The sequence below is a fragment of the Papaver somniferum genome, unplaced genomic scaffold (genome assembly GCF_003573695.1).
Source record: "Papaver somniferum cultivar HN1 unplaced genomic scaffold, ASM357369v1 unplaced-scaffold_33, whole genome shotgun sequence".
Taxonomy (NCBI): Eukaryota; Viridiplantae; Streptophyta; class Magnoliopsida; order Ranunculales; family Papaveraceae; genus Papaver; species Papaver somniferum.
The window spans coordinates 6,020,128-6,044,138 of NW_020644373.1; the positions used below are offsets into that span (position 1 = coordinate 6,020,128).

A 24,011-nucleotide genomic window follows, 5' to 3' on the forward strand; every position below is an offset into this window, starting at 1 on the left:
CACCAGCAAGTATCAATTTAAAATAGCATTACCAAAGCTACGTGTCAATATCACGAAGATTTAAATAAGTTATAGTCATCTATCCCAGTAAGCATCAATTTTTACAACTTCAGATAATGATAATGAGAACTGCCGAAACAAGAACATAGAAGATAACCAAAACAAGAACATAGAAGATAAATTGTAAACAAGTTCCTAAATTTAAGCCTAAAAGGGGGACGAGTTCATTAAGATACTTGAGTCTACTTGTAGAGTTGTATAAACCTTTTGGCAGCTTCTAAAACATTAGTCCTGTGACCAAAGGAACTGACCCTGACAAATCCTTCACCACCTGGTCCGAACCCACTCCCAGGAGTGGTAACGACATGGGTCTTCTCGAGAATCTCGGCGAAAACATCCCATGAACTCTGACCAGGGAAGTGAACCCACACATATGGAGCATTTTTTCCTCCGTATACATTAAATCCAAGTGAATTAAATGTGTCCATTATTATTTCGGTATTCTCCTTGTAAAAACCAATTACATCCCGCATTGCCTGAAAGTAAAGATAGAAAGAAAAAAATAAACATCAGACAATCTCTTTAAAGCATAGTGTTGAGATAACAGAGAAAAGGATCTTGCCTTGAGGCCTTCTGGGGAAAGGCAAGCCAGTCCACCAGCTTGAGAAATGTTGGATGCACCATTGAAACAAGTGCAGACTATACGATTGAAGTCTTTTGCAACAGGGAATCCATCTGAGAAAAGCAGCTCCTTGGGAACTACTGTCCATCCAAGACGAACTCCAGTAAACCCAGCATACTTGGAAAAAGATGATGTCTCAATGGCAACCTGCAATTATTTACATAACATACCTATAGTTTCTTAGAAGTTTTGAGGACTGCATGATCTAAAAGCATTCCAATAATTCAATACAACTATCAACCGAGGGTACAGAAATAAGAAACATTTTCCCTTTATATGCTAATACATTAAGCACGTGTTAAGTTGCCTACAACTAAGTAGGTCATTCCAGATGTAATCCTGATATAGTCATAATCTTTCATGGTAACAGAAATTGGCAAATCGCACTTATTATAGATGGTCCTACATGAGTCTGTGTTTAGCCGTTTATAGGCTAACCAACCAGGTACAATGCCCACTAATGCTGTATTTATGTGCAACCTAAAAGAAGTACAATAAGAATGGAAAATTCAAACCCTTTGGCATGTGAGAAACATGAGAAAGAATGCAATTAGAAAATTACATCTGGAACTGCTACAAGATTAGGGAATCTGTGAAACTTACTCTAACATGCTTTTCGAGGGTGAAAACGATAAAGTTAGGAGGATAAATACAAAAAATAAACTGACCTCTTTTGCACCAGGAATTTCATAGATAGACCTTGGGCTATCATCTGCAATATACATGCCGTATGCAGAATCATAGACAATGATTGACCCATTTTTCTTTGCAAACTTTACCAGTTGTGTTAGTTGTTCCCTCGTCGCAGCTGCACCTGTGGGGTTATTTGGGGAACAGAAAAAAATAACATCCGTTTTTGGGGTGGACGACAAGTCAGGAAAGAACCCATTCTCCGGGTTGCATCTCATGTACTCGATGTTTCCATATTTCTCAACATCCTTGTCAAACTGTCCAGTCTGGCCTAGAATTACCCCTGAATCCACGTATGCCTGTACAAAAGAACACAAGATAGTACACATTCGCACAAGAAAACTACAGAGATCCGACCTGTAGTAGTGTATACTAAATAACAAAGTAAGATTTTTATATCCATCCATTCTTAATAATATATGCTTCCACCCAACCCCAATATATTGCTAACAGACGTGAATATAGACATAGGCCTGGGCTGTCTAATTATCAATGGCAAAAACGGTTACAAAATTTTAATTCAAGGAAACGAACGTGAATGATAAAATATAGTTTAAGATTGTAAATGTTACCGGGTATGATGGATCTTGCACTGCAATAGACACGTTTGCCCCAAAAAGAAGCTGTCACAGAGAAGAATGGATACCAATGTCAGATTGTCTTTATGGGTTGCATACAATAATATAAATTTGGTCAGGTTATAGTGAGTCAGACTGTGATAATACACTATAACTAAAGTGGTCATTTCATTTATGTGCACATGAAGGGAACCAAAGGCATCTGACAAGCATTATAAATTAACGTAGGAAGTTGAGACAAAAATGAACAATGGACACAAACTAAAGCAACCTGAAGGCGAGAAATGTCGCACTTTGCTCCGTCTGACACAAATATGTCACTATCCTCTATGCCAAGGTCTCCATAATAAGTTGATGCAATTGCAGCCCTCAGTTTCTGAAAAGATAAAACGTACTGTTATTGGTCTATTGATAAATAACTCATGAAAGGATGCAATTCTGTTAACGAAGGTTAAAACTTTATAATGACTGAACAACAGTAACAACAACAAAAAACTGGTTAAGATGAGAAAAAATTTAATATGTATTCAAATTAATCTTGCTTCCACTAGATATTTATGTTCTCGTTGAATAATAACTAATCTATTCCTTTTACCAAGACTTCGATTCAGGGTAAATAGCTTAAAAAATGAAAATGATAAAAAAAAGAAAAAAAAAATTGTACAAAAGAAATTGAAAACCACCAAAGGACACCAATCATATCAATCTCAAGGTGTTTTGGTACTTATGAGAAAAGCAGAGACAAGATAACATACTTTTTCGCCTTGTTCAGCTCCATAACCACTGTACCCCTCTAAGGTCGACAACGCTCTTGATCTCTGCAAACATTGTAAAAGAAAAGCTGAAACAGGATACCCTTTAATTGGTTTTTAGGTTTTTGCTTATTTGCAAAAAGTGGGACACATTTACGCTAGCAATTGAACTAAACATTTGAAAATTAGATTAATAGAGTAAATTACAAAAAGTGTCTCAAGTCTTCTGAAAATGCTAGTAGTGTTAATAAGCAAAGGAAGATGCCCCGCAAATTAGGATTATTGCATGTCCTTATGACATGAAGAGTGAAGTTTACTTCGCTTCTCCTTTAAAAATCAAAGTATGAGCATTAACTCTCTGTAGAGTAAAAAGTAAAAGTTTTCGTAGACCCAACTGAAAAAAGAGAGTGATAGTATCTTACGAGTGGAAGCATTACCTCAGCCATGGCAGATGTTATAACTTCTGGAATGGGCTCAGTTGTGTCTCCAATTCCAAGGCTTATCACTTGTGCATCAGGGTATTTTTGCAAGTGCGCGAGCTTCCTTCTGTTAATCTAATTACAAAACATACAAGCACGAAGATAAGTTCATATTTTATCTTTGAAAACGGAGAAGCAGAAGCACCAATCATATAAATTCAATTAAAACCCATATCATGTAAACAAAAAGTTTTACAAGACCAATGTCAAGGGAGAAATATCTTAGATTACAAGTTATAACACTAATTTAACCCTTCTCAACAAACTAAATACTGTATGAGTTTTTCATTTTCTTTACTTAAAGAGTGGAACCGGTCATATACTTGATACAACTGTGTACAATTAGTTTGATATCAGTAGTTATTTACCAGAAACTATGATTATTTTCAGTGTCTGGCATTGTTCCATTCACCTGCTTATCACAAGGTACCCAACACAAAAAGCCCAAAACAAAGTGGATATTATTCTACTTTCTAATTTCTTCGCTCTTGGTTCAATCACAGGATTGAACAACAAAAAAGAAAGAATGACATCACATTATTTACGGCTGCAGAAGTATCCACTCACTAACCTCTGGAAATAAATAACCAGCTTCCAGTTTTGCCATGTTTGCATTGCGAGACACCTTGGTTGTGTAAGCTTCAAATCATAAAATAAACAGGAGGCAGCATATCAAAAGCAATTCAAAGTGTCAAATGGAATTATATCCATCCACTAAATAAACAGTAAAAGCTTTTACCAGCCTTCTCAGTGTGTGGGGATGCTGCTGCAACACATTTACATATCAAATTCCTTGTCACTGAAACTGAAAATTTGGAAGTTCTGCGAGTAAACAAAGAAAAACGGAAATTAATCGGAAAATATAAGAAATAACAATCCTTCGAGTCACAAAGAATAAATAATAAAGTATATTTTTAAAATCATTACCTGGAATTTGTAGATTGTTGACCTAAGAATGCAGATGATGAAGAAGAAATCGAAGCTGAGAGCTGCGTCAGAGACATATTTTCTACACGGAAGATGAACCAAATGATTAGAGAGAAACCCTTGATTAGTAATCAGAAAAAACCAATACCGAAAGGATTTTTGGTTAGGGTTTTGAGAATTCACCTTGTCAAGCCGCCGTTTTTGGTTGAAGTTAGAGATAGATAGACCGCGAGAGAGAGAGGGGGGGGGGGGGGGGGGGGGGGGGGGGGGAGTGTGTGTGTGTGTGTGTAAAGGGTTTTTCTTTTGAACCCTCGGACAACTGCGGTTAAAAGTTCTGGTTCTTTTCTGTCCATTGTATTTTCGTTCCGGGATAATCAGTACTAACAGTAATGCAGCATATCTACTTCGTAAGTGGGATAGGATATCCCTATATTTTTCCCTTTAACAGTTGTACTGGAAATGCAGATCCAGGGAGAAAACTCAGATGGTTTTTTGTGAAGTAAAAAGAGAGACATAGAGATAATAAAAAATGACACTAGTCAATCTACGAAACATTATATTTGTTCCTCAATTTCACAGTAGATTTCTTAGTGAGAGTTTAGAAACCCTAGCTCAAGTAAACACCTTGTCAACTTCAACTGATTATCTGCATTTTTCATCAATGTGAGGTTTTTCTCCCTTCTTATTGCATCTTTATTTTTGAATTATTATTATTATTTCCTTCCTCTTTTTTTCGCCCTTACGAAGAATCTATACAGTTAACCAGTTCTCTTCTCTTACCTAGATTGAAAGTTGCTCAATTTGTGGAATGGTATTGCTTGGGTACCCCGATTATATGTGATTGTAGATTTCAAATGCTTTAATTACTAATTTATTGCTTTGAATTTACTTGTTAATGTTAGGTGGGTGAATCTGAAATGCATACTGATAAGAGTCATGGGAATGTAGTTATTAAATGTGTTTTGTTTTTTGCTTAGTTTAGGGGGTAGTATGTTATTTTTGGTTGAGAAAATCTGTAAGCACTTGGTTTGTTATTTGGGAGTAACTAAACCTTAAGTTATTACTCACTGATAAAGGAAAAACAGCAAAACCATTACACCATGGTGAGTGTGTTATCACTAGTTAGTTACGGAATTCAGTCAATGGATACTACAATTTGAGAAGGATTATGATTCACGCCGCAATGAAGTGGAGATAAATCAAGCAAAATGTGATTAGAGTTTTCTCTTTCAGCTACAAACCAATTGCAGTGATAGTGATAAATAGAACCTTGATAACTTGCAGTATGTATCAGCAACACGATGAAGTGTCAATTTTTGATGGATAGCACCCAAAATCTGAAAATGAACTCCCTTCTTTTCTAAATGGCATTTAAAGTGCTTCCTTCTTTTCATTCTTAACATGTAACATTTCATCTGAGAAATGATCTCTCTCAGCTAGGGAAGCCAATTACTTAACACCATTGTGTAGATTAGTCTTACTCTAATCAACTGTGGATTGGTGCCATATAATTTTAGATCAATCAACTGTAACTCTTACTTTGAAAAGGAGGAAATCCCTCACCTAGCAAATTCATTGTAATCTCAGTCAACTGTTGTACTGTCTGCCAAAACCAACAGAGAAAACTTCATGAAGAATTTTGTTCGCAACAATTGCCCATTCACGAGCAATTGATTATCTCGAACTGGGTGTATTTGTGAAGAAAAATAGTAGATGTATTGGATCAGATATAGTGCATCTAATGGAAATCCAGGTTCTTGAATCTATTGAGGTTTTCTAGTGAAAACCAATGTTCTATCTTTATCCTGGAATTTTCTATCCGTATTGATGTTATTCAAATAAATAGTGTCTTTCTGCTCTTACAACGTCTACAAGAATGTGGCGTATTTTTGTTTCCTAGAACTAACTAATTTCGGTGTTACTATCATCATGTCTACTTGCGTTCTCCTGTTTTTTATTCTTTCATTTTATGTTGTAGTTTGAGAAGAAGACAGAGTTGGAGCATAGCCTTAGCATTGAACACTGGTGGGACTCCTGATGGTGGAAACCAAGACAACCTCAATGCCAACAGTGGTAGTTTTGGCCGGACCAGGTTGGGTAGAATAGTGGGTGCAGGTGGGAAACAGCTGTTAGCGAAGCTAAATTCTGCTAGAAAGAACGTCCCTGTGAAAGTCTTTTTACTTCTCCTGGGTTTCTACACGGCTAATGCATTAGCTACAATTCTAGGTCAGACCGGTGATTGGGATGTCTTAGTAGCTGGTGTTGTTGTTGCTGCCATCGAAGGGATTGGAATGCTTATGTACAAAAAGACCTGTTCATTCTCAACTGGGAGGTTCCAGCCCTTAATTGGTATGATCAACTATTGGAAAGCTGGTGTTTGTTTGGGTTTGTTTGTGGATGCTTTTAAATTGGGAAGTTGAATAAGAATATCTGGTTTGCCTAATTACCTGAATCATTTTGTGCAACTCCTTTCCACTTCCATCTTCTATTATATAAGCACCTACTAGTTGAACCAACTTGTTTCACTCCCACTATGAAAGACCCATGCTAACAGTTCTGGTTCTTTTCTGTCCATTGTATTTTCGTTCCGGGATAATCAGTACTAACAGTAATGCAGCATATCTACTTCGTAAGTGGGATAGGATATCCCTATATTTTTCCCTTTAACAGTTGTACTGGAAATGCAGATCCAGGGAGAAAACTCAGATGGTTTTTTGTGAAGTAAAAAGAGAGACATAGAGATAATAAAAAATGACACTAGTCAATCTACGAAACATTATATTTGTTCCTCAATTTCACAGTAGATTTCTTAGTGAGAGTTTAGAAACCCTAGCTCAAGTAAACACCTTGTCAACTTCAACTGATTATCTGCATTTTTCATCAATGTGAGGTTTTTCTCCCTTCTTATTGCATCTTTATTTTTGAATTATTATTATTATTTCCTTCCTCTTTTTTTCGCCCTTACGAAGAATCTATACAGTTAACCAGTTCTCTTCTCTTACCTAGATTGAAAGTTGCTCAATTTGTGGAATGGTATTGCTTGGGTACCCCGATTATATGTGATTGTAGATTTCAAATGCTTTAATTACTAATTTATTGCTTTGAATTTACTTGTTAATGTTAGGTGGGTGAATCTGAAATGCATACTGATAAGAGTCATGGGAATGTAGTTATTAAATGTGTTTTGTTTTTTGCTTAGTTTAGGGGGTAGTATGTTATTTTTGGTTGAGAAAATCTGTAAGCACTTGGTTTGTTATTTGGGAGTAACTAAACCTTAAGTTATTACTCACTGATAAAGGAAAAACAGCAAAACCATTACACCATGGTGAGTGTGTTATCACTAGTTAGTTACGGAATTCAGTCAATGGATACTACAATTTGAGAAGGATTATGATTCACGCCGCAATGAAGTGGAGATAAATCAAGCAAAATGTGATTAGAGTTTTCTCTTTCAGCTACAAACCAATTGCAGTGATAGTGATAAATAGAACCTTGATAACTTGCAGTATGTATCAGCAACACGATGAAGTGTCAATTTTTGATGGATAGCACCCAAAATCTGAAAATGAACTCCCTTCTTTTCTAAATGGCATTTAAAGTGCTTCCTTCTTTTCATTCTTAACATGTAACATTTCATCTGAGAAATGATCTCTCTCAGCTAGGGAAGCCAATTACTTAACACCATTGTGTAGATTAGTCTTACTCTAATCAACTGTGGATTGGTGCCATATAATTTTAGATCAATCAACTGTAACTCTTACTTTGAAAAGGAGGAAATCCCTCACCTAGCAAATTCATTGTAATCTCAGTCAACTGTTGTACTGTCTGCCAAAACCAACAGAGAAAACTTCATGAAGAATTTTGTTCGCAACAATTGCCCATTCACGAGCAATTGATTATCTCGAACTGGGTGTATTTGTGAAGAAAAATAGTAGATGTATTGGATCAGATATAGTGCATCTAATGGAAATCCAGGTTCTTGAATCTATTGAGGTTTTCTAGTGAAAACCAATGTTCTATCTTTATCCTGGAATTTTCTATCCGTATTGATGTTATTCAAATAAATAGTGTCTTTCTGCTCTTACAACGTCTACAAGAATGTGGCGTATTTTTGTTTCCTAGAACTAACTAATTTCGGTGTTACTATCATCATGTCTACTTGCGTTCTCCTGTTTTTTATTCTTTCATTTTATGTTGTAGTTTGAGAAGAAGACAGAGTTGGAGCATAGCCTTAGCATTGAACACTGGTGGGACTCCTGATGGTGGAAACCAAGACAACCTCAATGCCAACAGTGGTAGTTTTGGCCGGACCAGGTTGGGTAGAATAGTGGGTGCAGGTGGGAAACAGCTGTTAGCGAAGCTAAATTCTGCTAGAAAGAACGTCCCTGTGAAAGTCTTTTTACTTCTCCTGGGTTTCTACACGGCTAATGCATTAGCTACAATTCTAGGTCAGACCGGTGATTGGGATGTCTTAGTAGCTGGTGTTGTTGTTGCTGCCATCGAAGGGATTGGAATGCTTATGTACAAAAAGACCTGTTCATTCTCAACTGGGAGGTTCCAGCCCTTAATTGGTATGATCAACTATTGGAAAGCTGGTGTTTGTTTGGGTTTGTTTGTGGATGCTTTTAAATTGGGAAGTTGAATAAGAATATCTGGTTTGCCTAATTACCTGAATCATTTTGTGCAACTCCTTTCCACTTCCATCTTCTATTATATAAGCACCTACTAGTTGAACCAACTTGTTTCACTCCCACTATGAAAGACCCATGCTATGGCAGCAAACCATACTCGAAGAGTGTCATGCCCTTGTACGAAATGAAACTTGGTAATTTTTCCCTCGATGTCAACCAAAAGATATTGTTGGGATAGTATAGGGTGGGTCCAACAAAAAGACCTGCTCCTGTCTGTGTGCGGGTTGTGGTTAGGCAGGCGAGCTGGCGTAAAACTTTGCCATACTTCAATGAGATAGAATCTTTACGAGATGAAAATCTCTAGTCCTACCCTGACTTATTCGGGACAAAAGGGCTTTCGGTTCGGTATAGGGTGGGTCCAACTACCGAAAAACAATCAAGAAACTGTATAAAGATAATATCACATGAAGCTGAAGTTGATTATACATTTATACTAAATCTACAGATCTGCTATTTTCAAGTTTATAGCAACGAAAAATTGATTGAAAACGGTTATACGAAGGACAAAACTTGATGAGTGGAACAAACAATTTATCATCCATGTATTATCAACAATGAAGATAGCTAAGGTTATAGAGGAGTTTAGTGTTTGTTTAGGTCAATTAATTAATTTTCACAAGTCAGCAGTTTATTTCAGCATAAATGTTGAACCATCTCGTAGTTAGGTTATCAGTGGCATCCTCCAAGTAAGACAACTTGATATCAAAGATGAAAAGTATTTGGGTTTACGTTTTTTTGTGGGAAGAAGCAAGAAAATTGTTTTCTCAACTTTAATTGATAAAATGGGATCAAGACTCACAATATGAAGCTGTATTAACATGTCTGAAGTTGATAGGTCTATAATGGTCGGGAATGTTACTAATGCTATCCTTGTTCATCACATGACCAGCTTCAAACTTCCAGATTTTACTATTCATAAAATGAATTCCACAACAACAAAAATTCTAGAGAAACGAGAAGTCCAATAAAGGAAAGCACTTTATTACATAGAGGAATGTAAATAAACCAAAAGAAGAAGGTGGTTTGGGCTTTAGAGATTTACATCTGTTCAATAGAGCTTCGCTTGCTAAATCTACTTGGAAACTATGCACAAATGACAATTCAATCTGCGCAAGATCCTTAAAAGCTAAATATTTCCCTGATGGTCATGTTTTTAATACTCACGAAAAAAGAAAATCTACATGGTCTTGGAAAAGTATAAACAGTGAGCTAAGTTTCATCCAAAAATATTGCTGGAGTTTAGGAATGGCCGGAAGATTATGATATGGAAGCATAAGTGGATAGTGGAACTGGATGCTCCACATGTTCCTAAAGATGGTGCTAACTTCTACCTCAACTATACTTATGTCCACCAACTTTTCTCACCCAACACTGGAAGCTGGGATTACAATCTCATCTTCTCCCTATTTGAAGCTTCAACTGCAAGGCTAAGTCTTAATATTTCAATTCATCAACAACATGAAGATATAATCGGGGAAAAGTTAGCATCTCCATAACCATTGGATTTGCTAGATGTGACAAACTTTGAAATTGAACTATCCTGATTTTATACTCTTAAATTCCTAACTTATAATGGGATAAGATTCATCTTTTGAATTCTCCGTACACTATTTTGAACACCTAGTCGTGGGGTTTAACCATAGTTATTCCTACTAGAATTCCAACATAGATAGAAGATGAATCCAGACTATCCAGGTGACAAACTTTGAAATTGAACTATCCTGATTTTATACTCTTAAATTCCTAACTTATAATGGGATAAGATTCATCTTTTGAATTCTCCGTACACTATTTTGAACACCTATTTTTTATTATTTTTTTAACGAAAGGGATACTAATTTAAATACCTAACTCTAGATAAAAAAAAAACATTTCTGACTAGACTTTTTAAATTGTTCAGAGAAGGATCTTATTGATCAACAATGTTTTTTTATGGAGAATCGGAATAATAACGTTGTTTATAGAAGATAAGCATGTGCATCCCTCTTTTTCATGATTGGTGTTGATGTTGATGATCAAAACGAACTAGGAATTTATCCATCTTCTAGTGGAAGCATTGGCAATGATTTTGTGAATGTATGCGAACTAGACATAATTTGGAAAAGGATCAATCAAAAATAAATAAATGGAAAGATTGTTGAGACGAGCAGGTCGAATGTTCTTGGTCCAATACAACTACTGGACATAATTGTTCTGAACTAGCTTGGTAATCTTTTCTCTGAAAGCTCTATCATTTAGGTTTGTTTATTGGTTGGAATTTAGATATTTCCAAGCTCTATCTTTTAGTAATCTTTTATTGGTTGGAATTTAGGTTTGTTTATTGGTTGGAATTTGGTTGGAATCTGGATATTTCCAAGTGATAAAGTCTCTGCACTCAGCTTTCTATGGACATAACCGATATCTTTTTTCCTTGTCAATTGGTGATAATATGCAAGTCAATTGGGAAGAGGTAACTGTGATTAAAGCCATGGTTTGTTGATGTAACATCTAATGAATCTAATGGTTCTAGAGCTGCTAGTTCATAGTTTGCTCCCGCGCTGCGGGATCAAATTTTTTTTCCCATAGAATTGTTTGGATACTTGAGAATATTGAATAAATTTCAGTTACGGCAGCTAACAGGAAAAATTTTGAAGAAAAGAACAACAACAACTTAGTGGCGCCAAGAATGCAAAGCGTATTCAAAAGAATTTGGAAACATCCATTACTCCCAAGAATTAACCAATTTATGTGGAAGTGTGTCAAGGACATTTTACCAACAAGAGACAAGCTATTTCATGTGATTCAAGGTGGAGATTCAAGATGTCTTTCATGTGCTCAAGACGGTGAATCTGCTTCTCACTATGTTCTGGAATGCTCTCAGTCTAAAAGGGTTTGGTTTGTTATGTTGGGAATTCATTCTCAAGGTAATAATGATCTGGCTGAGTGGATTTGTGGCTGGTTTGATAAACGGTTTGGTCATCAGATACAAGAAGAATATGTTTGTAAGATTGCCATTGTAGCTTGGTGCATCTGATAGATATGACAGAGTATTCAAGAGTATTAATTCTTTACCAGAATCCATAATTCAGAAATGCACGAAAGAGATATCAGAGTTTGAGAATAAACCTCATCGAATACCAAGAACTCCAACTCGGAAATCTAGAATTGATCTTCACTAGATTCCTCCTTCAAGAATTTTTTTTATAATAAATACTGATGGTTCTTATCTAGATAATAATAAAACTGGAGGCATTGGTCCAATAATCCGTGATTTTGCAAGTACTCACAACGGATCAAAGTGCATCTACTTAGCTGAAACGTAATGTCCATAGAAAGCTGAGTGCAGATCTTTATTGGAGGCAGTTCAATGGACTAAGGATGTAAGGATGGATAAGGTGGAGTTTGAGATGGATTCAAAGATGGTAATGGATTATGTGGCCAAGGACAACATCAACATAAATTGGAGACTTAGAAATTTAATTCTATACATTAAAGCTTTGTTTAATGCTTTCGATCTTTGGCACCGTAGGTATGTGCCAAAAGAGAAGAAAATAACAATCATTTTATAAAAACTAGTAAGACTAGAAAAAATGAGTAGTGTTTGATTATTAGATCCTCCTAGCAACATATCTGTTCATCTACAAGAGGATGCATCTTATGTAAATATTCAAGTTTAACCAATGCAAATTTTCCGGTTTCAAAAGAAGAAAAAAAATCCTAAGGTAAAGCTTCAAGAAGAATCCCATTTTAACTCGGCGTACCAGTTTTAGAGGCGTTGATACGATTACACATATGACAAACAAATCCTAAAAGACCCGACCATCGGACCGTTCAAGTGGTATGTCCCTTGCTAGTCTTGCATTTTATAAGGTCTGCAGGAATTTTGAAGCGGCTGCAAGATAAGACGAAGTAATAATATTTCAAAGTAGATCTATTAACCTGTGTTATGGCGATATGGACACGGTGCCAGTGTCTTAGGTATAAAACGTTACCTTGACACGACAAGGTAAAAAACTATAAAACGGAGACATGGTATATACAAAATAAATAAGCCGTTTATCATAGATAGAAAAACACATGCATATATGAATTATACAAAAAACAGCATCGCAAAAAACAAACTACATTGAACTTTTTTACTCATCTTCATGTCTGATAGATTAGCTGCAGTAGTTGGCTTGTTGCTCAACTGTCACCACATGGTGGAGTTATGTAACTAGGTACATTAATGCCTGAATTGGCTAATTATTGATCTGTAGGTGCATCCAACCTAGTTTCATCAGTAAACACATCCTAATACTGAGTAGGTCCTTTGACACATCTATCTTCGTTTTTAAATAATAATATGATGCTACTATGAACATAGACTAGACCCTATGCTCTCTTAGGATGAATCTTGTTGCGCTTTTCATTTTGGAAATTCGAATATGCCGACCAATTTCTCTCAGCATTAGAAACGGATCTTGGTTGGTTCATAAACCTATCGGCCAGTTTAGCTAGCAAATGAGCAGCTGCTCCATAATTGTTCCACCATGATGCTGCATCATCTGTATTTTTATCTTTTAGAGATACCTAACTTGAGAAGCCTTTAGTGCAACCAGAAAAGCAAATGTTTTTCCCATTTTACAAATCCTCGTCACTATATGGAGGAACACGATTCAACCCACCTTCAATCCATTCATCACTATAGAATTTTGGGTTCAAAAATGAGCCATACAGATTAATGGATTGATGCTCTTGTTCCGTATCCGCTCAAGAACATTATGTACTTCATCGTAAAAGGAACTTGATCCTTCTATCAGATCTTTATCCTCATGTTCAAATATTACTAGCCTCACATTTTCGATCACAGTATCCTACATGTCATACGCCAAGTGCAATGTCGATTTATCCGTATCGGTGAACCTCAAGAAATCAAATATTGGTGCAGTGAGATTGATAAAGTAAGTCATACTTTCCCACTAATTATCATCAACAATCATATTTTTAACTTGTCTTGCCTTATAATCTTTTTAATCTTGGTCCACCACCATAGCCAACAAAGCTGATTTAATTTCAGTCAACGGAACAGCATAATCAGGCTAGCAACAAACTTAGTAACTTTGGAATAGAATATCTCTTGTAAATTTTTAATGCTTTTAAGTGATTAGCATCAAATATTTTAACCATTCTTTCTTGTGCAACCAGGTCTTGCATCCACTTAAACTCTTCGAATCTGCTTCAGTATTTGGTTGTTGGTTTGCACTCGCAAAGATTTCTCAAAGCCAAGTTGTGTGTGAGCTAAACATGGAGTCCAAAAGATATGCTTGAAAGTACGATACACTTGCATTGCAACTACCTTACACAGGGGTTCATTGTCGGTATTTAAATGCACAACATTCATAACTCTAATTTCTTGAATAGTGTTTTCAAATAAACTTTCCAAGTAGCTAGCATCCTTATAATTCCCTAAAGTATCAATATCCTTCAAAAAAATACAACACTACCACTATAGGCTCCCATGAAATGTATTAGTGGTCTGCTATTGTCAGACCATCTATAACTCACAAGTGAGACCCCAGTTCTTTTCCATCCATTCTTGATAGGTGCTAACATTTTGTCTACATTTTTTTCTCTTGTTGTTCTCAACTTCTATGGAGTTGGAGGGATATAACCCGTAATATTGTCACTACACCACATTTCAGGATTGTAACGGCACTACACCAAATTTCAGGATTGTAACGGGTTTATGGCCGTTACAAAACTTCCGTTGCAAATGGTCGTTTGGAAAAATTCGTAACAAATACTCAAATAGAAGCCGTTAAGAATGTTTTTTATAGGCGTGCCAGTCACAATGCTTGGTCACACCTGGGTCGTAACACCTGGGGTATGTGCGCGTGCCATTCACATGTGTCCTATTGTGTTTATCTATACCGTTTATGCCTAAATTAATATCTCTACCCTTCATTTTATTCTCGAGATGCGTCTTAATCATAAAATTTCTAATTAACCCTAAGTCCTATCACTCGAATAAATTTCTTCATTTATTTTTTCTTCTGTCAAAAATCTCGAGCCAGATAGGCGAAAAACAAAAACATCTTTCCTTCTTAGTTTCTTCCGTCGATCTCTCGATCGAACCTCTTTCTCTTCACTTCTTTTCTGTTTTATCTCCTCCTTTTTTTTTATTAATATCTGCTTGTCTTACAAAGCGAGATAGAGAAAGTAGAAATTAGGGTTTCAGTCTCTATATTACCTGGCTAAATTGGGGCCGATACCACTTAATTGGGGACTATAGGTAGATGACAAAAAAGGTCACTAGAAATCACTTCACACCACCCCTTATCAAAATAATTACCAAATTACCTATTTTATCCCAAATTAATTAGCACTAATTAATCGTATTAGGTGTTAATTTTGTTTTGGATGTGAGATTAACTAATGTTAGAGAGTTCATCAAAACATAAACATTTTGAATTTTTTTTCGTAAAAATTACTCAGAATCGGTTTACGTTCATTCACTTGTAAACCGATTTTGGATTGGTGTTTAGAATTCCCAGAGGACATCCAGAATCGGTTAACACTAACATGTACTATATCAGATTATTAAAATCGAATTTTACTTGTGACATATATAAGCCGATTTTTCCTTTCATTACCAATTTTCATTCATTGCATTATTATTGTAGGATGCATTTAGCACATGCATCAAGCCTTTAAACCCCTAGGCGATCCTAGAGGACGAGTTATAGTCTCGTGAGGGTTTACATAGAGGTCTACCTACAAAACCCTTACAAAAACTTCTAAAGCCATCAATCTTCCTCTGACAAAGACGATACCGCATCCAAGTAGTCCGGGTTATCCTCCGGGATTCTATCTACCAAGAAGTGATAGCTTGCATCAAAGGCGAATGCTTCCCCCTTTACTTCCAAGTAGCGCGCTTTTCACGACTTCGTGCTACAAAAACACAAAAACAAGCTTACATTTGTTACTGGTGTTTCGTTGGAAGATAACACAACATGGAGTACGTAAAAAAAAACACAAAATTACTTACAAATTGTGCAATGGACAAGGTGAAGGGGCGAGTGTTAAAAATCGGAGGTTAGAGAGCTAAAAAAGTAAGTATCGCATTTTCGATGAGTAGGTGCCTTTCATGGATGGCTTGAACACTTCTTGCGTTAGGATTTCCAAATTCTTGGATAAATTTGTTGTGTACTTTAACCCAAAAGGTTGTTGAATCATCCCTTTCGTAGGATTGACGTCTAAGCCGATTTTCCGCATACCATGCTTTCGTGATTGCCAAATCTTTCGCGGATTCGAATGATGCCATTTCTTGTATGTATATGTAAGAAATGAGTAGTTGTGGAGTATATGGAGTGAGGGGGAATAAAATGATCAATTTTGGGGCAAATGGGGTCCAAGGGTGAGGTCTCTATTTATAGAGAAAGTCCCAAACGGCTAGTTTTTTTTTGAAAAACGTGAAATAATTTGAAATAATCGGTCTTTTATAAGGACAATAAAAACCGATTGTGTTTGTATGCCACAAGAATCGGTCTTTCTTGCGACAAAAGTAAACCGATTAAAGTCATTTTAAATTTTGAATTTTCACCGACACTAATCAGTTTATATATTTCCAAATGTGATCCGATTTTAAAACATCCAGAAAGATTGGTTGCACAATCGGTTTATAATGACATATCGAGTAAACCGATTCTTGAAATGTCAGGCTAGAATTATAGCAACACATAATTATAATTAAAGCTTCAAGTTCATCAAGTTCGACACAGATATCATCCAAAATAAAAACCTTAAAAGAGTGTTAAGAACTTAAAATAACCACAAGTCTTATAAACCTAAACTTTTAATATCTAAAACTTAAACAACAGGAGCACCAGCATCAGCAACAGCAGCACCACCGGGAGCATTTGCAGCACCACCATCAGCAGGAGCACCAGCATCACCACCATCAGGAGCAGCAGCTTGTGCTTCAGCCATTAGTTCCCACATACCTTCCATTTCTGCATGGAGCTCCCTCCCAGATGAAATCAGGTTTCTCCTCATCCTGGCGAAGGTGATGACCTCAATAAGCTCTTCAAGTGAAAGCTTATCAATCAATGCGAGGGCTTGTTCAAGACGGGTTTCAGCTCCGAATGCAAACTTGTATAGGCTCCTTACTGGCACTCTTTGTGGTTGCCTCAGGATATCATCCACGGTTAAATCGCGATTGTAGACTGGTAGGTGTCCGATGTCCATTCTACACAAAAGATAAACAAAAATCAAGTTAAAAATCGGTACATAAAGAAAACTATGTAACCCGATTATGAAAGAAAGATGAAAATACTATATTAATCGGATTATACATATTACATATATAAACCGATTTTGGCGATGTATTTTCATATTTCATTTCTAAGCCAGAATTGGTTGATGTTAATCTTTATGTAAACCGATTACCGTGCATGCTCTTCACGTCGAAAACAAAACCCAGAATCGGTTTATTCAATAGGTCAATAAAAACCGATTCTGGGTGTAATCAGAGTTTTGATTTGTCAAAAACGATGATTTAAAGATGTAAATCAATAAGATAAGAAGATGGGTTGATGGAGATTTACCTTCTTCTTGGTTGGGTCGAAGATCGTCGGAGTAGAGGATAAAAAAAAATTGATTAAAGTTTTGAGAATTTGGAAAGTTTATGATAAAAATAGAAAGATTTTTTAGGTTTAGGTTTTTTTGAAATTAATGTGGGGATAAATTAGTATTTTTAAAATAGAAAGATTTTATAAGATTTGGGTGCCTAGAATATTTTGGGGGTGTGAGAAGGAAAAACCTATAGGTCCCAATTTAGGCCCCAATTTAGCCAGACAAACCTAGAATCGATGGCGATTGATGGATTTCGGAGAAATTAGGGTTGGATTTCGGTGAATAGGGTATTGATAAATCTACATAGCTTTCATCTATCTTCCAAGGCTAGGTTTTTTTTTTATTTTTTTTTGAATATTAATCTTCTTTTTCTTCTTTGTTTTCTGAAGATTGGTGAAGCAGATGTAAGAGAGGGGTCTTGTGATCGATAGATTCTGATGCTGTGAAGAATATATGATTAGAATTCAGATTTCTGCTGCTGATTCATGGCGAGAAAGTGATGAAGAACTGAAGATTAAATAGGGATTTCTTCTGGTGATTGAGTTACAGAGATGGGTTCAATTGATTTTAGGGGTTTGAACTGATTTTGGTTCAGCAACTGATGATGATTTAGGGGTTTGTAGAAGATGGATTTATGCTCGAATTTTGAAAAGAAGAATTGGCAGTTTATGTTTGCAATTGGGTCATTCTCAGATTTCGGTTGAATCTTAAACCCTAGCTTCTATTTCTTGAATTTTGTTTTGAGATTTTTTTGTTTAATTGTGCGTATTGGTTATCTGTTGATCCAACCCTTGAGCAGTGGGAACAAATTAAATAAGGCAATGAAATCAGGGGTGGCTACCTTTCATGGTTTCGTTTTTTATCAGTCTGAATGGTCAATTATGAGTAAAATACCATTCGGTTTGCCAGCTGAATGGTCCATATGATAAGAATTAGTACAGTTAGCATGACACTGAACTTGTTTCATCTTCATCATGTCTAGGTGTATTGTCCTCCCCTGATAATTATTGTTATCATTTTTTGCTTCCTGCGTTTTGTTAATTTTTGATTCAATGAACCATCTCCTATAGTCCTATGTCTTCAGTATGCCAAGTATTAAATCATTTTAGATGGGGTTTCTCTTTTGCACTATGAATAGTTATTCTGTGGATCTTTCTTTTCCTTATAATTATATCAAAGTATCACATCTCTTACCAATTCTAGTTTTTTTTTTTTATGTTACCAATTCCAGGAGTTTGAACAGTATAATGTTCAATCAGTATAGTATAGTGTTTAATAAACTGTGTGCTTCAATTTTGATCTCAGTTGGCTATTTCGATGATAGGGAATAAATCTCCCAATAACATCCTAAACTGTGGATAATAGCAAATTGTGATAAGTTACCAGAAACCCTTTGTAAACCTCTATGAATGATCTAGTTTTTTTATGGTGTTCCTTGCCATTAAGGTTTGGAGTTGAATCCAATCTTCACTATGAATCTGAACCTTACATGTTTTTATTAATTCATAGAATCGTATTAGTTTCATGATTCAGTAGTTACTTACCAAATTGGTATTACTGGTGATGTTAGATGATTTATGATGCAATAATTTGATTCTCAGATTTGTTGCCGGATTGGACAAAAATTATCTTAGAATTTCTTTAGATTTACTGGGAATTTGTGTTTCAATCTTAATGGTATTCTATTTCTAGTTGTTTACTTGATTATAATGAAGTTGGTCAGACTATTGTTCGATTCTCTATTTACATTGACCGAGTCTGAGTATTAGAAAAGAAAAACGGAGTTTTTGACAGCTAAATTTGTACTTAATATATATAGCTCATTCCTTATACCCAAACTTGTGGTGATTGTGTTCACTTGTCCAAGGACTGTATGCATGTTATTCGATATGTCTATCTGAGGTTTTCAGAAGTCAACATACAGGTTTTCAGAAGTCAACATACCTCAGATTGCAATCTGTTAACTGGTTATCTTGAACTCTTTTTAACCGCAGGTAACTTTGGCTTCATGGAAAGAAAAGTTACGAAGTATGCTGGAGCAGCAACCATGTATTTTGTGTCAAAGAAACTGAAAAAGAAACATAACATCACTGACGAGCGTGCAGCGCTATATGAAGCTGCAAACACATGGGTGGAGGCTCTGAAAGGGCATGACTTTCTGGATTCCTACAGTTCCATTTCAAATTATTGCCTAGTAGCTTGACATACATTTCAGTTTAGTCATGGAAAAACAAATTTGAACAGTTCCGTTAATAAAACAATGTTTGTTTGCAGGGGGGTGCTACCTCAAACCTATGAGACCTTGCTGTGTATGGGGTTCTGAGACCCATCAGATACCTGACATCGGGGAAAGATATGGTGGAGCACACACAGATTGGTGAGTGGTACTCAAGGATGGAAAAAGCTGTTGGAGAGTCTTCAAGGAAGAAGCCAGAGGCTTAAGGTACTGGCACCTGAGCATCCAAAGACATGCTTTAATCTCATTCTGTCTTTATCTTGTTAAAGTTTTAGTTTTTTATAAGATGATAGAACATAGTCAAATTTATTCCTATCTGTGGTGGCGTTTCTATGTGACTGCACAACTGGGGAGGCTAGGTTATACAGAATAAAAGGTTTTCGCAGGAGTACTATACGTTTCTATCTGTTATTTTTTGAAAAGCCTGCATCAGTGATCAAAAATTGCAAACAAATTTCCTAATACAGTAGTGGATATGCTAGATTTATACATACACTCTTGGTGTTGTTCCTCTTATTAACTAAGGATTTCAGAAGTTAGTGATAGACTGTTAGTTGAAGTGGTTCTACTGTTGGGAATCAGGAAGGACCCATCATATCTCATCAGTTGTGAATTTGTGATGGCTTTGGACATTTTTTTTGTCAAGTGGCTCAAACGAGATGCGTGGGATTTTGGATCACAAACTATGTGGTTGAATTTGCTTAATTGTATCTTTCGTCTCATAAAGTATCTTTCTCGTCGTCTTTAATGATGCGAAATGGACGCTGTCCAAGCCATGTTTAACCAAAAGTTTTTGACAGCTAAATTTGTACTTAATATATAGTTCATTCATTCTTATACCCAAACTTGTGGTAATGTTACTACTTTGAATTTTATGTTCGCCTTAAGTTTTTGATATTCTGGAACATAGAGGGGAGGCATGTTGATTTCCTCCCTGCTACGCATAATTGGAGTAGATGATAGCGATGAGACACAGACTTCTCATGATTTGATTTTTTTAGCCTGGATTTTCTTAACGATATAATATGATCCTTGTTTCCTATGCAGTCATTCTTTGATTTGGAAAATACAAACAATGAACTCAAAAGTGATATCAAGGACATTTACCTGGACTCAGCAGTGTAAGGAAACACACATACATTATTATTTTATCTTGTTTATCAGACTCCACCAATATGTTTTTCTTAATATGTCTATTTGCAAACAAAACAGGCAAGAAGAGAAGCTTGATGCCGGTCAAAGTGTGGGTTGGATGGCTGTGATGCTGAAGACTTAAGAGTTTAGGAATGATTAGGAGGTTTGGAATGATGCCAGTCAAAGTGTGGGTTGGATGCCGAGCAAACATAGTTACGTCGATCTCTTGAAAAGGTGAGCCAAAGAGCATCTGAAAATCATAGTTCCAATGATTCAGTGGATTCAACGCCAACTATATTTACTGCTTTCATTGTCACTCACATTTAATATGTCCTGCAAATAAAACTCAGTCACTGACATCTGGGTGTCTTTTTTGAACTTCTAAGTGTGCACTTCACAGTTTGTGGCCACATCTCCTGCAATGCGTTTATGTCTCGATCAACTACAGGCTTTCGGTCGTTGTTAAAAGTGCATGTAAGTAGTGCTATGTTTTACTCTTTCTGATTGTTTTTCATTTCTTGCAATGGATTCTAGCACCCGATTGTATTTTCGATGGCTCATAAGTCAGTCCATAACTTTCTTTTATGTGCAGGGGGTCGTGATGATAGCAAGGTGTTGATTCCTGCTACGGTTATTCTTCGGTTTATGTTCACGCCTGCTGAAATGAGGGTAAGTAAACATTTCACATACAAATGTAGCCACGATATCCATTGTTCTTTGTATTCTGTTGTTGTTGAGTATGTGATCTGTTTTGCACATTTGCATTCCGATGCTAATTTAAAGACCAAGCTGAAGTCATATGTTGAGGAGGAATGCGTGAAACTTGGTCCAATAGAGCTAGTTAAGGTATTCAGAGAATCCTGATGATGTTTTTCCTAGTTTTCCTATTTGAAATATATCGATGGAGATGATTTAAAATTTAATACAAGAATTGTTACTATCTTACTTTGGCTTTGTCTTCCCAGTTTGTAGTCTGTATGGCATTAAAAATTGCATCCAAAGTCGCTTAGTTCAGACCCATTTGCATACTTAGAAGCAGAACAGAAAGATCTGGTTTGTGATTTCTTTTCCACGATCAGTCAGGCACCATATTAAGAATAGCTATCCATGGCTGCCAACTGAATTTGGTTTATGCTGTTGCATTTGCCGAATTTTCTTGTTCAACAACATCTCTATTAAAACCGTTGTTAACAGTGTTTTGTGTCTGCAGATGAAGTACTGTGTAGCTGCTTCTTCTTGGAAGAGAGAGCTCCTACGAGAGTTCACAAATTCTGAAGATGCTTAGCTGCTGTCGCTTTGGATTCCATTCGCTTCACAAATTCTGCTTCAAATGCAGCAATCCGCGGCATGAGAAGGATGTTATGTGAGTCATGTTTCTGTGCATGTTAGTCTGCGACATGAGAACTTTGAAATAGGTTAGGAACTTAAGGACTGTTATGTGAGTTCTGCATCTGTTAGTGTTATCATATATGCTCTTTAAGTTCTAAACAGATATTGTATGAGCTTTAAGCCACTGAAAACTTAGAATTCTCATAAGTTTCTAACCATCCATTGTGTTCCCTCAAAACATAGGAATTCTTTGAAGTTGTTCTTGTTGAAAGAATAAGACTAATTACAGTTGTTAAATGTGTGACTAAATACAGTTGAATTGAATGAAAGATCTTTGCAGGAAATTATTATTGAATTCCGGCGTATTGGTTAGTATTGAGTAATTTTGACCAGGTCAATGTTGACTGGCATTGCTGTTACAAAAAATATCGTAATGGATTGAATCTGTTACGACCATGTAGTTACAAAATTTTCTTAACGGCTCTCAGCTGTTACTACGTGTCAATTTGTAACGGCTCTGCTCTGTTATTAACGCCGTGTACAACCCAAGAAAAAATTGTAATACCCTCTTTTGAAACAGGCAACAGCCGTTACAACCCCGATTCGTAACGGCTTCACTCTGTTTCTAATCCCAAAATTTGGTGTAGTGTGTTATTTGCATCATATTGGATTAAATAATGGAGAATGAATAACATGAAAAGGGATTACACAAACCTGGCAATTGTATGATCCAATATATCCAGAGACTTTCCATTGGACAATTGGACGAAAGCACTATCACCTCTTCTTAGGATAGTTTTGTAATTCTCAGCACCAGGTAATGGAAGATCGGAAACCCCTCATTTTGCTAGTTGACTTCTCATATCCGCATCGTTTTACGACTGTTTCAGAGTATTTAAACTTTCTAGATCCATACTTTAACATATACCAACACCTTTTTTTGGTTCAAGAAGAAGATGAGGTATTACACAATTATATGGAACCATGAAAAACTAAACCACAAGTTGTGCATTGATTTTGATTGTTTCCTCTACCATCACGTTTGAAAATACGAGGGTACCCAAATACACCATAATATTTTATATATCAACCTATAATTCCTCTACTGAATGTGATCGTCTATGAACAGAGTCGAGACAATAGGACAATTCGGTTCACACTTCGTGTGATCGTCTATGGATACAAGATCGAGACAATACAACAACAAGATTACTTGTGTGATTGACTACGGATACAAGATCGAGACAATACAACTACAAAGTCTGTACTTGATAATAGGTTCAGTAATAATTAAACTCTTTTGGATCACTATCAGGTATTGCGGAGTTAACGTACAAGTATAATTTACTTTTGATTATAATTATAATAAAAGCAATTATAATTACGGAATAAAAAATTAATGACACAAAAAGATTTTGTTAACGAGGAAACCGCAAATGCAGAAAAACCCAGGACCTAGTCCAGTTTTGAATACTCTCAGAATTAATCCGCTACACAAAATCCAATACCAACTTCGTATAGTTGAGAATAAGCAGACTACCCCTAGCTACTTAGTTCCCTCAGTATCCCCGAGTCTTCGACTTCAAGAGTCACACACATAAATAGAAAGTTCTTTGGATCGTATTCCAAACAACAAAGGAAGAATCTGTTTGGTAATCACTCTAATCAATGTTGCTAAAAGATTTAGATGAGTCGTTGACAAAGGCTCTTCCGTTTAATCTAATAAACTCCTTTGTCTTGTTAGATAAATCTAATTATAACTACCGAAATAGTCAAGTATAGATTCACACTCAATCAATATAGATCTCAAAGGGAAATAAAGAGAATGCCGATCTCAGGCGACTAATCAATCATATATATCGAAGATAAATCGATTCTAGTTGGATCCCAGCCGATCAAGGTTTGTGCACTAAATCTA

The 24,011-nt window shown here is 36.1% G+C and overlaps 3 protein-coding genes and 1 long non-coding RNA gene across 8 annotated transcripts; 2 read left to right on the forward strand and 2 right to left on the reverse strand.

Moving 5' to 3' along the window:
- Positions 1 to 10: 10 nt before the first annotated feature.
- Positions 11 to 4,376, reverse strand: LOC113342075 (LL-diaminopimelate aminotransferase, chloroplastic-like). Its single transcript, XM_026586735.1, has 11 exons — positions 4,292 to 4,376; positions 4,109 to 4,190; positions 3,921 to 4,003; positions 3,753 to 3,820; positions 3,140 to 3,256; positions 2,706 to 2,768; positions 2,222 to 2,326; positions 1,945 to 1,995; positions 1,351 to 1,671; positions 623 to 829; positions 11 to 536 (listed from the first exon to the last, which is right to left on the reverse strand). Exons 2-11 carry the CDS (start codon positions 4,183 to 4,185, stop codon positions 243 to 245), a joined length of 1,386 nt encoding a protein of 461 aa, XP_026442520.1. The 5' UTR covers positions 4,186 to 4,190; positions 4,292 to 4,376; the 3' UTR covers positions 11 to 242.
- Positions 4,377 to 4,520: 144 nt separating this feature from the next.
- Positions 4,521 to 8,773, forward strand: LOC113342099 (ycf20-like protein). Of its 3 annotated transcripts, XM_026586757.1 has the most exons (3): positions 4,524 to 4,771; positions 6,087 to 6,457; positions 8,309 to 8,443. In XM_026586757.1, exons 1-3 carry the CDS (start codon positions 4,638 to 4,640, stop codon positions 8,311 to 8,313), a joined length of 510 nt encoding a protein of 169 aa, XP_026442542.1. In that variant the 5' UTR covers positions 4,524 to 4,637; the 3' UTR covers positions 8,314 to 8,443. The 3 variants fall into 3 exon arrangements, with proteins under 3 accessions (XP_026442540.1, XP_026442542.1, XP_026442541.1); XM_026586755.1 differs by lacking the exon at positions 8,309 to 8,443 and having other exon boundaries at positions 4,521 to 4,771; positions 6,087 to 6,551; XM_026586756.1 differs by lacking the exons at positions 4,524 to 4,771; positions 6,087 to 6,457 and adding an exon at positions 6,577 to 6,993 and having other exon boundaries at positions 8,309 to 8,773.
- Positions 8,774 to 16,487: 7,714 nt separating this feature from the next.
- Positions 16,488 to 17,484, reverse strand: LOC113342086. The gene is made up of 2 exons (XM_026586744.1): positions 17,367 to 17,484; positions 16,488 to 17,008 (listed from the first exon to the last, which is right to left on the reverse strand). Exon 2 carries the CDS (start codon positions 17,005 to 17,007, stop codon positions 16,630 to 16,632), a length of 378 nt encoding a protein of 125 aa, XP_026442529.1. The 5' UTR covers position 17,008; positions 17,367 to 17,484; the 3' UTR covers positions 16,488 to 16,629.
- A 70-nt stretch (positions 17,485 to 17,554) lies between these two features.
- On the forward strand, positions 17,555 to 22,448 carry LOC113341979. Of its 3 annotated transcripts, XR_003356297.1 has the most exons (10): positions 17,555 to 17,681; positions 17,784 to 18,093; positions 19,389 to 19,837; positions 20,678 to 20,751; positions 20,843 to 20,998; positions 21,151 to 21,238; positions 21,357 to 21,433; positions 21,548 to 21,610; positions 21,730 to 21,817; positions 21,975 to 22,448. It is a non-coding gene; the product is annotated as an uncharacterized LOC113341979 (long non-coding RNA). The 3 variants fall into 3 exon arrangements; XR_003356299.1 differs by lacking the exon at positions 21,730 to 21,817; XR_003356298.1 differs by lacking the exons at positions 21,548 to 21,610; positions 21,730 to 21,817.
- The last annotated feature ends 1,563 nt before the right edge of the window (positions 22,449 to 24,011 follow it).